This window comes from Haliotis cracherodii, unplaced genomic scaffold (assembly GCF_022045235.1).
Source record: "Haliotis cracherodii isolate W230 unplaced genomic scaffold, xgHalCrac1.p SCAF_16, whole genome shotgun sequence".
Taxonomy (NCBI): domain Eukaryota; kingdom Metazoa; phylum Mollusca; class Gastropoda; order Lepetellida; family Haliotidae; genus Haliotis; species Haliotis cracherodii.
Genome location: NW_027266271.1, coordinates 16,716,549 through 16,732,667, shown reverse-complemented (window position 1 = coordinate 16,732,667; position 16,119 = coordinate 16,716,549). Strand labels below are relative to the sequence as shown.

Sequence of the window (16,119 nt, the reverse complement as noted above, 5' to 3'; positions counted from 1 at the left end):
TGGACATAAAAAGGCATAAGAGGCATAACACATTAGGTTCGAAGTTACTGATAAACATCTCTGTAGATGTATGTTTGTGTTTCAAAAGTCATATTTTTTTTACAGAAATAGCCATCAGTCTGCTGAGATGTCCATTCTAACTGCTAAAACGTAACGGATGAGTTATGATTACAAATATGTTATACGCCTAGGTATGCATACACGTAGTCGAAAATCACGTGAATTATGAACGCTCTCACCCAAGCACTCCTCTAACCGCAACTATAAGCTGTAGTGCAGAGTAGACTCCTCTCACGCCGCTACCATCCCCACAACACACGGCCCCTCTGCTCACTGATTATCCCACCAGCAGAGGTATTTAATATTCCAGTCATCTCTAAGAAGGACGCGCGTGCGCACGAGAGTCTTTAACTCGGAAGTAGCGAGCGTACAATGAAGTCTTGTGGTTTGCCGTGGTCGTTGGAACTTAATTTTGCATTTCAACACTTGTGTGGAACTGGAGGAGAAATCCAAATGCCGTAGCTTGGCGATACGAGTGACTCGCGTTGATGCTAGTTAGTGCATGGAGGACTGATACAGACAGTTCGTTCTGACTGCAGATTGTTATGTCAGTGACATGAGTCAGTGCGCACATACTCGTGCCATCTTCACCAAACTAAACTTGTGTAAAGGATGTATATTTGTGCTTCTAATAGTTCTGACAGCATCACGTAGCGGTGAGTACCACAAACATCGTCCAGCTTTTGCATAGATGCATGTAAATACTGTATGTGTATGTTACATGTTTGCTCAGATATCCTGGCTACTGGTTCCAGCGTGCATCCTCTGTTACAGAAGGTGCTTGACAGAGTACTGGTAAATGAAGATGAGGCAGGCGATTGCTCGGAATACCTTTATCATTACTCATTAACTAATGCTGTTAAGTCTTGTAAAAACCAATTCAAATTAGCTATCCGTCCTGTTGGAATATGATGACGTCATAATATTTGATGAAACGTCACTTGTGACGTCATAATCAATCTGTTTCCGCTTTGAGTTACCACTCTGTAAATCTGATGTCGGTCACAAGATATATATTATTGTCTCAAAGAAATGTGTCACCGAAAATAAGTCTTTTTTAAACTTGTTATCTAATAATGACCTTCTGTATCGTGGTGTTCAGTCCCGTACATTCTGCTAGTGACACATTTTGTTACGAGGCTGGCTGATCCGGCGTAACATCGGACCCTCACCGAAGAAGTCGAGCTTACATAAAAAGTATAGTCGTATCTGGTATAGCAGACCGATCTTGTTCTTAAAGAACCATTTTTTTATACACACTCCTTGATAACAGATGCAATATTCCCATAACATTATCGTCTAAAAAACGCACCTCAGTGCAAGGAGTGTTTGAAAACAGTTAAAAGTAGCAATAATCACTTGTCAACCTCGCGGTGATTAGATAGGCATACCTAATTGCATGGCTCGTGTCACTGTTGTACTCAGTAAACATGATGTCGTTAACGGATATTGTCGTTTACTGAAAGGTGAAATAAATGTCGTGTCACTGCAGTGCTCTACAAATCAAACATTTGACTCTTTGACGTTTTAAAACAACACTAAAACAATCGGGGAACAAACTTTTAATTAAACGAAAAGGGCAGTCATGCAGGAAAGAATGACACAATTCAACATGCACATTGGTATAAACGTCGGAACAAATACGCTCGGTGGTGGCCTGGGTTCGATTCCAAAAAAGGAAATAATATATGAGGCCAAATTCTGGTGTTCCCCAATACGTCATATTCTTGGAATATTACAAAATGCGACTTTACTCACTCACTTACCCTTTAAAAAACCTCTTTCAAATATGTTTGCGGAAATGAGGTCAAATTTTAAAAATAATGTAAATGACCGAAATTGCAATGATCATCAACGTTGTATAGGATCCTTAGATTCTCGAAGACCCCGTGTAATCACCATAATTTACAAGCAAGTATGCGTTTAGGTTTTTTACAAACTAATTTATTGTAACTACGTTTACATGCCCCTGTTCATTTCATGTGACTTAGGGGTTGTGGGGTAGCCCAGTGGTTAAGGGTTCACTCGTCACGCCGAAATCCGGGTTCGATTCCCCACATGGGTACATTGATGCCCAATGCTGGTGATATTGCTGAAAGCGGCGTAAAAACCCTGCTCACTCACTCACGAATCGACGTGACCCGTGAAGATCCGGGGTAGAATAGGTCTTCAAAAACCCATGCTTGCCGTAAAAGGCGACTATGCTTGTCGTAAAAGGCGACTAACGGGATCGGGTGGTCAGGCTCGCTGACTTGGTTGATGCATGTCATCGATCCCAATTGCGTGGATTGATGCTCATGATATTAATCACTGGATTGTCTGGTCCAGACTCGATTATTTTACAGTCCGCCGTCATATAGCTGGAATATTGCTGAGTGCGGTGTTAAACAACAACCCCCCCCAAAAAAAACCAAAACCGAATCGACGTCTTCACCACGAACACTAGACTAACATTTAGTCTCTGAAATCTTTTATTACACAATATCCTTCTTGACTCTAAAAATATTTTTTTCCCCTAATACTGGCTAGACTTGCTTTTGTATGCATTTCTCGATGATTTTTTTTCATAAAATAAATATATTCCACGGTCATGGTGCAGGACTACACGAACACCAACACAGCCTGCAACACAAAACCTGGCCACAACGTACATGTTCTAGTTCGAGCTTTAACAAAGAATGTAATACAACACATGACTTCATCCATTTATCTTTTCAATCCAGCGGAACCTACATTTCCTTTTCCTTTGCTCCTTAGATCTAATTAGTGCACATCTTGCCAAGGTCTGATTAACGTTATTCCAGCTATGTACTGACGGCATGCTCTACGGCTGATCCACAGCTGTGTTGTTGGAGGAACTAAAAAACTCGAATACAAAGTTAAGTGTTTCTTCCTGCATTATCAACTCCTGATGTAACGAAGTCGGATATAAAAGCTATAACAGACCGAATGGATACTTTCTAACAGGGGGTGAATAACACATTGTTCGGCAAATATCAAAATATGATAAAAATACCTCAAGTGTTTATGTTAGAAACTGGGAATCCCAACACAAATAATTATTCAGATAATCTTTCAATGTAATAGTTTCTTTTTTTGCTGTTCTGTTGAATGTAGAAACACGTTTGTAGAAAGAAGGATTCAAAGTAAACTACAAGTCCCGGAATGTCACTGCAGCACAAAGGTAGTCTGTGCACCGATGTAAATGGCAGCATCGAGATATAACTATGTTTATTATTATGCTATAAGGTGGGGTGGTCAGTGGGATTTAACGTCTAAAGTTACCGCAAAGCAAACACGAACATGCTTAGATCTTCACTGTTTTGGGTCGTTGTAAAGAGAGTATGTTTGACCTGAAAAAGAGTATTCTGTAGCTTGGGATAATGAGCTTGCTTTAGTCGTGGAATTCAGAAATCGCCCCAATTATGACCCTAATAGTGACAGAGGATTTATGTGTTTCTATTTTGGGCTGCTTGTACTAGTTCAGACTAATGCCAGTTATATAATGCTAGCCCTCTGAGACGCCATGTCGCGGTTTAGCATGAATGCCCCATTCAGAAACAGTAACTCCGAGCCAGCCAGTTCTTGCTTTATTCTCCTAATACCTAGCGCCAGGCAGCATAACAACAAGTACCATAGCTATGACACGATCGGGGATCGAACCACCAACCTTCCGTCTCCGGCTAGACACTCTATCCACTGAACCAATTTATACCCATGTGCCCAATATTTGTTTTAGTGCTTATAGGACGCAAAACACAATGAGACATTCCACTTTTCTTCACAGATGCACATGTCACATTTCTTCTCCTTGACAAGGATAGATTATTGTATGACATTTTACCATACAATCTCTGATCGAGCTTGAGTGAGCCCTAATGTCTTATTGTTTACAGTGACCATGGTCACCGCTTCCAGGTGGAGATAAACATTTTTACTGACAAATATGATATGCCCAGAGTTACCTTCCTTACATGTGCAGAGATCAGCTGATTTTGTGTTCGAATCCCATTTTCACCTTATTTGTGATCCTTAGGTTGTCGTTGCTCGTGGATTTTATGAAAGTGGGGCACGTATACGATTTTTAACTTAAGGCTGTCTTCAAACTGAAAGTTTTATTTTTATATTTCATGGTTTACAGGTTCTCTGCTTATCAGTTGGATTGAATAGGTCGAATAAAAATATAATTTGTGTGGCTCAATACCTTTTTAAAGTTCTATTTTGACTTGAAATTGTATTGGTCTGTAGGATACGTAAAAGAAATCTAATTCTATTTAAAGTGCAGGATGTTTGCTGTGTTAATAGTAACATATGTAATCTTTACTTGTCATTAAAGTATTTGTTCCCTTTGTCATTATAATGTGTTCCATTGACATAATGCTGTACCTTGCAGTTTTCTTATTTGTAATAGTTATTGTTTTGTTGTGGTATATTCAGTGGTATATTTGTCTCTTTTTTGTTGTTTATTGATCTGGTTGTTCGAATATGTAAACTGCAAATACCGTCTGATCTGATCCGCTGTGCTGTAACACTGAAATAAAAGGAACAAATTCCTTTCCGTATTCATAAGAAATCTCTGACAAAAGCAGAATCGAGTGAACGATTCCGACTATATCATGAGCATGTGTTTATGAATCACTATCAAATAGTGATGATATCAGGTGCTCACGAAAAGGTCTTGCCCCACCCGTGGTACCCATCACAAACACATGCAAAGGCAAGTCAAGTGTTCATCTTAAAACACAGGAATATATAAGTGAAAATAGGAACCTGCAGTGGACATTTTTGTCACTGAAGCGTCAATTTTGGAAATTTGCCAGAAAACTGTTTGAAAGCTTAAGTGAGGCGTTGAATGCTGTTACCTTGAGTGAGTGAGTGAGTGAGTTTGGTTTAACGCCGCTTTTAACAGTATTCCAGTTATATCACGGCGTGTCAGCTTAATGTGGGAGGAAAGCCCGAAGTGATGCAGGTCTCAGACGTTTACCACTTCAGTGAAACCCACAAGCACGGGTATGGTGCTGACAAACCTAGAAACATAATCGGGGAGAACCGGGATTCGAACCCACAATCATAGGTTTCTGGCGTGCCCAAGAGACGCAACTCTGCATAGCGAATCGCGGCGCCTTAGACGACTGGGCCGCCCGTGCCCCCGCTGTTACCTTGATCAAACAACCTTTGAGCAAGAATCGTATGACGCTCTTGAAATCTTCGTAGAAATAGTATGTTCCATTATACCTTAATAGTTGTGAAATGTAGACACCAAAGACTGGAGCTGCTAGACTATTGCTGTGATACCAGTCAAATTGAACCCACCCTTCTGAGGCCGATAGTCTAGTCTCAGAAATGAAACAATTAAAACGTCAGGCTGCAACTGAAGAAATCAAGACATGTCAAAGTATTCCACACTTAATTGGAGTGATGGATATTTGTTTTAGGGTCTGGATGAGAGACCACACTGATTCAAACAATGACATAGCTTACAGGTGAATAAGCGTATTCAGATAAACATCCACGGTATTCTTAGAAAGCAATAACATTATAATTGTCAAAGAAAAATGTTAACTGTAAACCAAACTTACAACGCTGTTAGTGCAACACACGTCAGTGTGTTTAACATTCAGCTGATTACCTACTTGATAAGGTACTACTTCACACGATTCGTCTGTAGCGGAGTAACAGAAGTCTCGAAGATCTGTATTAGATTCATCAGTGTTTCATCTTATGTTTCACAAAGGTTCCATACGTGTCAGTGCTCGACGGGGTATGCGACATTCCAAGGCCTGACCATAAAGCTGTGTAAATCTCTCCCCGACATCAAACCAACAATATCAACAATAATTCAGAAGAGAGCCAGATGAGAACAGGCACCCCACGAAACAGGCAGTGTAACATTGCTGTACCGTTAACACCAAGAGTAGGCTTATTAAGAAACCTGATCCCCTCTTACTTGGCGTTGGAGATGTTGGTGTTGTCGCTGTCAGGCTGATGTAGACGTCGAGGGCACCTGCTTCTGTATGGAATCCGGTTTGGGGGATATATCACAACACGCCCTGGAGCGTATCTCACATTATCATAACTGACACAGTTCGTATGTTTGTTTTATACAAGTGTCATTTGAATGTCGGGGATACCTCTTGACATATACTAGAACTTGCCTCATCTCACTGACGCAGTTTAAGTGTATGTCTACTAAAGCGTAATTTGAATGCCCGGGATACCTCAAAGCTACATGTTTCATTTCACGTTATAACTGACACAGTTTAAGTGTTTGTTTAATACAAGTGTCATTTGAATGTCGGGGATACCGAATGACAAAACTTGCTTTATTTCACGTTATCATAACTGACACAGTTTAAGCGTTTGTTTAATACAAGTGTCATTTGAATGTCGGTGATACCTAATGACAAAACTTGCTTTATTTCACGTTATCATAACTGACACAATTTAAGTGTTTGTTTAATACAAGTGTCATTTGAATGTCGGGGATACCTAATGACAATACTTGCTTCATTTCACGTTATAAGGGACACAGTTTAAGTATGGGTATGCGCTACTTTAATACAAGTGTCATTTGGATAATACAAGGCATCTTATCTTATCATAACTAACAGGTGGCATTGGAATACTTGGGGTTATACTAGGCATAACCTTGCTTCATGTTACCTTATGACAGATTTGCGTGCTTGTTAAATACAAAGTGTTCTAACACGGAACATGCTAGTACTCTATAACCTTCAAATAAAACGTTAACATGTTTCTGGTTGTCATTATTTCACCCGTGTTGGGATATATCATGTTAATCACTTGTTAAACTACTTGTTAATCTTTTCACATGTTTGTGACGCTATTAAGACGTAAGGTTACGACACGTAATGCCTAGTGTTTTCTGTGTTATAATAAACAACTATGTTTTCAAAAAGCTTCGAAAGGTTTTCAGCTGTAAAAAAACATTCCACATATTTAAACATCAATTATGGCCATTTAAACAAAACAACCTTTTATTAATATATTTTTTCATATTTATTTGTAGTAAATTGCATCAATATATCCTGCAGCACTTTCCTTTCTCTTTCTTTCTTTCTCCCTTTTTTAACGCCGCACTCAGCAATATTCCAGCAATTTGACGGCCGTCTGTAAATAATCGAGTCTGGACCAGACAATCCAGTGATTAATATCATGGGCAATTGCGACCAATGACCTGCATCAACAAAGTCAGTTTGCAAAGTATGGTAGCCTACGCTTGTCTCGTAATAGATCATGATGGCTCTATGTCCAAGGATGTCCTGGGGAGCGTATTGATCAAAATAATTAGGTCGTCACACCGAAGAACCGGGTTCGAACCCCAACAAGAGTACATTTTTGTGATGTCCCTTTTCGGGATATGGGACCGCCTCCGTTGTCTAGTAGTAGAGCATCCGCCCGGAGAGCGGAAGGTCGGGGGTTCGATCCCGGGACTCGTCAAGCCAAAATTAAAAACGTTAAAAATGGTACTTGTTGTTACCCTGCCTTGGCGACTCGGAATCTGTATACTGTGTCTGAGTGGTGTATTCATGTTAAACTGCAGCATGGTATCTCAGTGGGCTAGCACTATACACTCGGCATCAGTCCGGACTAGTGCGAGCAGCCACATACACACAAACAGGTGCATGCACGTCACTATATAAGTGCAATAATGTTGGACGCGACGTTAAACTCAATTTCACCGCACCTCACCTTTGTGATAATGGCTGGCATATTGATTGAAGCGGCGTATTACCTGACTCAAACATACTGTCTTTCCGCCGATACTGGCGGAGATAACCAAGTTATATATATATGATGAAAAAGTGGTGATAGGTCTTTTATGTTATCAACATTACATATACCTCATGTTAAGGGCGTAGTGTTTGTTTGCTGATATAATACCCTAGACCTTTCAAGTAAAATTTAATATGTCGTGAAATGATAACATGTCTAAACATATCAGTTGTTTATATATTCTAAACAGAAACTATTGAAAGGAAGGTTTTGATAATCTTCAGAGTGAAATGAATCTTGAAGGGGTTCTGCATATTTTCACCTTCTGCATGACTCGTGTTCATATTCATAAACTTGAAGGGTTTACGTTACTCTTTGAAGACGCTGTGGATCTACAGCACATGGGGGAGTGTTGAAATATCTCACTAACTGAGAATGTTAATTCCCACGGAACCTGGTAAAGCAATTTAAAACCTTTCATTTGAGCTCTATTTACCGAAGCCTTGCCAACGTCGTTGCCAGATATTACCAAAGTCTAGAAAAGATGTATAAAACAGATCCAACAAATACATCTTGGCCATAAATAAACACCTAACTGAAGGTGTCTGTATGGTTCTCTGAAAGAAGCCATGACTACCATATGGGCGACCACGTTCAAATATATGAAACAGCCATACTACAAGACATAGCACCGCCTTGGGTCACTGTGCAATGTTTATAACACGATATGTTCCCTTCGTAACAGGTCTTCGAGAGGTTGGGGCAAGGATCTGTCTTGACTCTTCGTGCTTTTATCTGCTACATCAGAAATAAAACGTTTAAGGTATCGACATCAAACATGTCATAACTACCTGTATGTGTAGATTTTAAAATGAAATGGACATCTTAAGGATGTATAAAGATAATGAATATGTGTTGCACTTTCTAGTTCAACCGCCTAAAATGGCTGTTGTTGGTTTATAGCGTGTATATGCTCATTGTTTGATAGGGATGAGTTTTTCGGATAACAATTTATCCAAATATGTAGGTATGTTTATTATTGTTGTCATATGAAATAAAGCTGTAAATGTGTCCATACAGAAAGACATTTCTTATGAAAGCATTTTTTATATAAAATATCAACTTCAGAAAATAATCAGGTTTGATCATATACCAAAACTGCTTCCATTGGGCGTAAAAGGAAAAGGAAAGAAATCAGTTATGACACTGACACCAGGTGTTCATAAACCTTCAGGCATACCTTGACTACTGTGAACATCCATCTCAATAGCCGAGTAGCATGCACGTCTGTGTTTGACACGGACCAAAATAAGTCAGTGGTCCAAAGGACTGGCACAAAGAAAAGTCTACTTGTCCTTTTTCATCTCTACCAGACAATGGTGATGACCAATATGATATGTCTTCATCCTAATTCTGCAAGCTCTATGTTGGCCATAAATTAGCAGTAATAAAAGACAAGTTAATGCTGGCTAACTTCAGAGGTGGATTTGTTTGTTTCTCAGATAGTGTGTGTAACACATCCATTTGTTCCCTTCCCGTGTTCCCAGATACTTTATCGTGTTCATACAGATCAGCGTGCGCATTTAGAATGCGGAAAACAGCCAAGAAGGTAACCGCTGTACCATGCAGGGTTGTTTTAGTGCTGGCTTTGCTTAGAGTTCAGAGTCGATCTGTCGCTGATTTCAAAGGTCATACAAACTTAGACTAGTTTGTTCACCCCCAAAATAACATCGGACCACCGGACCAGCATGTATTAAATTATACTGGTCCTAAAGGAAATATACTAGACTCGGACCAGCGGACCAATATCAGTGTCTACTGCACCTACATATACATACATGAACAAACATCACTAAATGGGGAAACGTCATGATTTCTTCGACGGAAACACTCCCACCTGTTTTTAACAAATGATTTTATGGTTTGTTGTGTTTAATAAACAAAGCTCACTTGCGTCTATTTTTGTAAACCGATATGCAAGCCAAAACCTACTAAATTTAACAGGAAAGTGAAATTGTTTGAGTTGCCACACGGACAAACATTGCCCGTACATCAGCTACACCATCTTCCCGAGCCAAGGAAGTTAACTGACGATAAACGTCAAATTTCCACCCTTACCGAAATTTGCTGGAATAATGGAGTTATATTTTGGCTGGACTAACGAGTCCAATCAAAATCGCGGAACTAAATCGACAACGGGTTCGTAATCTCCCGTTTTATCACAATATAGATTTTGATTATCGATCAGACAGTCTTGACTGGGCCATTCGTGACCAACTCGTGTTATTCCGGGACTAGTCGAATTGCGACTCGTGCCCCTCTCATGGCCGTTTTTGCGACCGGGTTCCTAAAACAGTTGTCAACTCGTTGCGTTTTGGTTCACATATATTTCCCCATATATTATATATACATCAGATGCGAATTAAAGCACATCTGGACATGCGGAATTATACGGTATGATTGAACACATTGAACTGTGTCTTGGGTATATTTTTAGATGCAAGACATATGTAAAATAAAAAATTATAAGAACTTGAAATCATACGCGCATTCTGATTGGTTTGTCGTATGTTCGCACATAACATTCATCGATAGGGGGACGAGTCTTCTTGCAGGTAACGGAAAGGGGCGAGTGGTGACGAATGTGACTGGGCGTCGCCATTTGAAGCTAATGCAAGTGATATGAGAGGTGGAATCTGATTGGTCAATAGAAGGGACATAGAAGGGACATAACTCGTAATAGCCACTGGTGGCGCTACGATCGAGCCCAGAAATTCCAGCCTAGTTCGGCATGTTAGTTAACTCCCTGGACTCTGGAAGAGTGAGTTAGTGAGTGAGTTGGGTTTAACGCCTCTTTTAACAGTATTCCAGTTATATCACGGCGTGTCAGCTTAATGTGGGAGGAAAGCCCGAAGTGATGCAGGTCTCAGACGTTTACCACGGGTAGGGTGCTGACAAACCTAGAAACATAATCGGGGCGAACCGGACTCTGGAAGAAGCAGCAACACTACCACGATAGACTATATACACTGTTTGTTTGCACAAGGCCCCAAAAGGGACGTTTGCTGGAAAAACAATTTATGTTGCTATCTTGAGGTAAATCTGAGTCCAAAGTGGCAACTTTAGCACTTTCCTTGTGATTTAACGGCGGGAGAAATGTTTGTCGTATCAATTGCTGATAGGCAAAACAGTGTGGTGAGTCGTTGTATGATACAAGAAGTACTTGCCGAGGTGGACGCCCGGTGGCGAGGCATGGATCGCAGTTTCAGTGAGTTCGCTTTATCATGTTAACGAAGTGATTTATCACTTGTAGGAATACCTTCGAATTGTGTTACACGAACCCATTTCTTTCTTCTGGAGATCAAATGGACACACTATGTGATCTGACTGATTTATGACTATCCTACTTCGAAGATCTATAAATAAGAAGAACTAGTGGTTGATCATATGAGCAACGATTGCCCTCGTTGGGGTACGATGCCACATAATCAACTAGGTCACACATTGTATCTTTATTGCTATGGAGGATGCCCCCATAATGCCTGGTTAATAATAAAGTACTACAAGTTTCGCAACTGACTTATAATAGTGGCCCAGTTGTCTACGGCGCCGCAATTTGCTGTGCAGAGTTGTGTCCCCTGGGGATGCAAGAAATCTGTGATCGTGGGTTCGAATCCCGGATCTCCCCGATTATGTTTCTAGGTTTGTCAGCACCATACCTGTGCTCGTGGGTTCTACCAAAAGTGGTAAACGTCTGAGACCTGCATTACTCTGGGCTTTCCTCCCACATTAAGCTGCTATAACTGGAATACTGTTCAAAGCTGCGTTTAACCACATCACTCACTCACTCACTACAATAGGCGTAATACTGAAGTAGCTCTATGAAAATAACCTTTAATGCACAAACACACACCACAACTGAAAGAAGTACATATGGGCCATGTGTACTAGGTCATGCTTAGTTTTCAATGAAATATAATACAGTTGAGATGATATGCCATGATATAATTATATTTAATGGTTGTGTTCTTCGTTTTTTTTTAACTTCTAGTTTCATAGTTTAATTTGAGACACTCTGTGTAGAAATGTTTATAAAAAGGAGGCTTCAGTGAGTGAGTGAGTGAGTGACTGCGTGAGTGAGTGAGTGAGTGAGTGAACCCTGAGTGACACAGGTCATAGACAGTACCGTTTTGGCCATTCTCACATGTACGGATATGATTCTGGCACACCATGATTATAAACGAGTCTACGATCACCGGATCAGAGAAGCAACAGGGATGCAAATCTGCCTAGTAATTTCCCGTGCCGAGAAGACTGTAACAGCTACTTGTGTTAATATCCTACCACCAAGCTTTATTTTCACACATGAACAAGTTCCTTTGACATCGTATACGATTCTTAAATGCTGCAGGACAGCGTCTGGTCTTTGGTGTAACCCACGAACACGGGTATGGTGCTTACAAACTTAGAAATATAATCAGGACGAACCGGGATTCGATCACGCATGCCTAAAAGATGCACGTCTGCACAGCGAATTGTGGCGCCTCGTGCGTCACGGCAACCATTTTCCGCCAATAAGTAACAGAGAAGAGCTTTAATATCAATCCAGGACAAGGCCAGTCTTACCCGAGCACCTAGTGTCTTTGTTGTAAAGATGCATTTCATTTGTAACAACGATTAGCAAAATATTAAATTCTTTTCCTTTGACAGAGATGGGAATAATGATATGCGAAATTTTACAGATAATCAAACTGATGTATTCACACCAATATAAACGAAATTGAAATATATACATTTCCAACAGATTATTCGGATACTAGGTGTATATGAACATAATCTGGCGTAACCAATCTTCAAGTGTAGTACAATAGCATTTGGGCACAGCCTTAATCAGTCGAGTTCAGACTTGTGTCCCTTAGGTTGCCAGCATCCTCTGAAGGCAGGTTCGAAACCCAGATTCGCCGTAATAGTGATAATTGGTTTGTCAGCACCAAACCCATGCGCTTGGGTTTCTCAAAACTGGTAAACGTCTAAGACTTATGTTCTGCTTTCCACAGATGCCAAATGGCTTAAACCCATGGCACGAGATGACCTACTGTAGTCAATACAATCCGTTAATAATAACTATGTCAGTGTCATCAAATATTCATATTCGTATCTCACCCACAACAACTATAACATAATCCAAGCATAATGGTTATATAAGTGATAAAATTAAGAATCTACATTCACGATTCACCGTATGATTACACCGTACAGTGATCAGTTTGCGAAACTGGTATTTTTTGGCTCGGGAATATATTTTCTTTCCTGATATCGATGTTTTAATTATTTCAGCAAGAAATAAGATTATAAGAATTATACGAAAGCACGTTTGTTGTGAAAGATGTATATAGGTTAATAGAAACAGAGCATATGTTATAGACAATATTACAAATAAGCTAAGCTCATACTCATCTGAAATTACCGAAAAGGCTATCAACAGACTCCAATAGGGTGCAAGCTACTTACAGTGCACATATTTCAGGGCATGATATATGCAATATCATCTCTGGTTCTAAAGGCAATCTATATAAGTATATCCAACCTGAGGTCTTCTTTGACAAAGACTTCTCACTTAACCAAAATATATCCATCTCTTCAGTATTAAAAATTTAGAACTTGTAATCATAGATTCCCGGTAGAAACCGGTAGATGGAAAACACTCACTGGAGATGAACGATGATGAACGATGAACTGCGTCTCTTCCCTGATGTAGCTGATGAATATCATTATTTATTGAAACGTGACTTCTTTGCTCCCCAGATATATCCTCACATATGCTATTATAAGTTCTCCAATACCCATAAAATGACAAGACTATTTTCCAACAACACTTGGTACAAGTGAACAATACACACCAAACATTATATATATATATATATACACATACATACATAAACGCATACATACATACATATATATATATATATATATATATATATATATATATATATATATATATATATATATATATATATATATATATATATATATATATATATATATATATATATATAATGTACACATGATACTGGAGTTTATATACATGTCTTACCGAACCTGTGAAAAAAACACACCAGACAACGTATTAAACGTATTAAACAGAACACGTTTGGGCAAGTGTCGTATGAAATATTTGCTTATGGTATATTCGCTATGAGCTATTGCTATTGCTATGTATGACTTAACAATGAGGACATGATCACTCCTTACAATTATTAATCAACAAAATATGTTTGATATTTTTTGGAATTTATTATAATTCACATACTTCAAACACGAGTGGCCTAACATGCAGATCTGGGTTGTGTGCCAGTTTATGGCTCAACTCCGTGAACAGCTGCATTGTACTCTGTTGGGATCTGATTAACCTTCAGATAAGAGCTTGTCTATATTCGGAAACCAATATTGGTTCAATCTTCCTTCAATAACAGAACCTAACAACAGGATTCAGTAAATGCACTTTTCCTTGTAGAGCATTGTATTTGGGGGTGTTTAGTCGTCTATCTAGAAGTAAACATCAAACGCAGCTCTTATACATATATTGTCCATCACGCTGTAAAGTTTAAATGTATAAGAAGTAAAACCAGACCTACAGGTAAATACAGAAATATTTAATGTGACCATAGTAAACTTCAAATGCATAAGACAAATAGCAGTTCAACAGCTTATTTTAATGCTAAATCTAAATCTTAATATAAATATGAAAAGTCATCGCAAAAGAATAACTAATCTTGATTATCCGCCAACACCAATTCCATTTGGCGTGAAAGGCAATAAGCGGTGAAAATTGTGTTGATGAATCACTGAATATCAGTGATGACACCAGGTGTTCGCGATATCCATAATCAATAACCAGTCTTAGATATACATAGTTGTGTTACACAATATGCGTGAAGATCTACACCTGAAAACATATGAAAAAAGGGGAAACTGTCTTATACAGTAGAATTCACAAAGGGCATTAAAAGGAACGGTACATATACATATTTAGGAATTATATAATGACACAGTCTGTTATACACTCAATACAATTTTTTGATTCCCAGATTATCCGTACAGGAATGCTTACATTTTTAAAAGTAGATATATTTCCGATATAACGAAACATCATCGGCCGAAGTACACCCGCCTTTTCCCTTGAAAATAACATATGGAAGTCAATTTTCAAAATACGCAACACACCTGGAAATACGGGTATATTTGTAAGTCAACCCACGACACGCACACACGCACGCATACATCAAGGCACGTACGCACAGACAGAAACAAACACACACACGCAAGCACAAACACACCACACCCACGCCCACGCCACACAATCAGACAGACATACATGCACATATATGTGTAGACACACACACGCACGTCACACACAGATACACACACGCACGCACACAGATGTAGACAGACACGTGCATACCCACACGCAAACAACCCACACATATACACACACGACACACACGACCACACACACGACCACACACACGATACACACACGCACGCACACAGATGTAGACAGACACGTGCATACCCACACACAAACAACCCACACATATACACACACGACACACACACACACGACCACACACACACACACACACACACACACACACACACACACACACACACACACACACACACACACACACACACACACACACACACACACACACACACACACACTCTCTCTCTCTCTCTCTCTCTCACACACACACACACACTTACTAACTTACTCACTCACACACACACCAAATATACAAGCACATACATACGCACATGCACACAACATGTCACACACACAAACACACTGAAGGTAAAACAAATGACAAAAGCCCGTCCTTTAGAAAGTTCCTGTACCCGTCTTTGAAGACACTGCACACAAGCCCAATGTCTCATCTATCATGGCGCCCTGTATCAATCGACAGAAACAACCAATGTCCATTGCAGCCAGAACCTTGTGACGTCATTGCTGTATCCTTATGATGGTGTACATATAACAGATAACGGCCACCAGCTACAACAGACGTATCTCTCTGTGGTCAGGGCCCCGGCTAGCGCCTCAGACGCCCGATAAACCCATACAGACGCCCATACCTGAACACACAGGTGTTGCCGTGATAACTCCGTCATTATCGTATTACCGGCTGATAACTCACCCACGCTGCACACTTACCAGACAAGCCTAATTGAATTTACGACGTGCTTTCTCGGTAACACTAAAGGTGAATGAAAGTCCATTTAATGGCTTCCATTGTGTGATGCGTCTGGTTTCTGGCT

The 16,119-nt window shown here is 39.8% G+C and overlaps 1 protein-coding gene across 1 annotated transcript in view; it reads left to right on the top strand.

Annotated features, from left to right (window-relative positions):
* The first annotated feature begins 402 nt into the window (after window positions 1–402).
* Window positions 403–16,119, top strand: part of LOC139463883 (multiple epidermal growth factor-like domains protein 6) — a 108,415-nt gene continuing 92,698 nt past the window's right edge. The window contains exon 1 of the mRNA XM_071245293.1: window positions 403–716. Coding sequence (XP_071101394.1) covers window positions 617–716 — 100 coding nt within the window. The 5' untranslated portion in view covers window positions 403–616. The remainder of the gene's footprint in view (window positions 717–16,119) is intronic.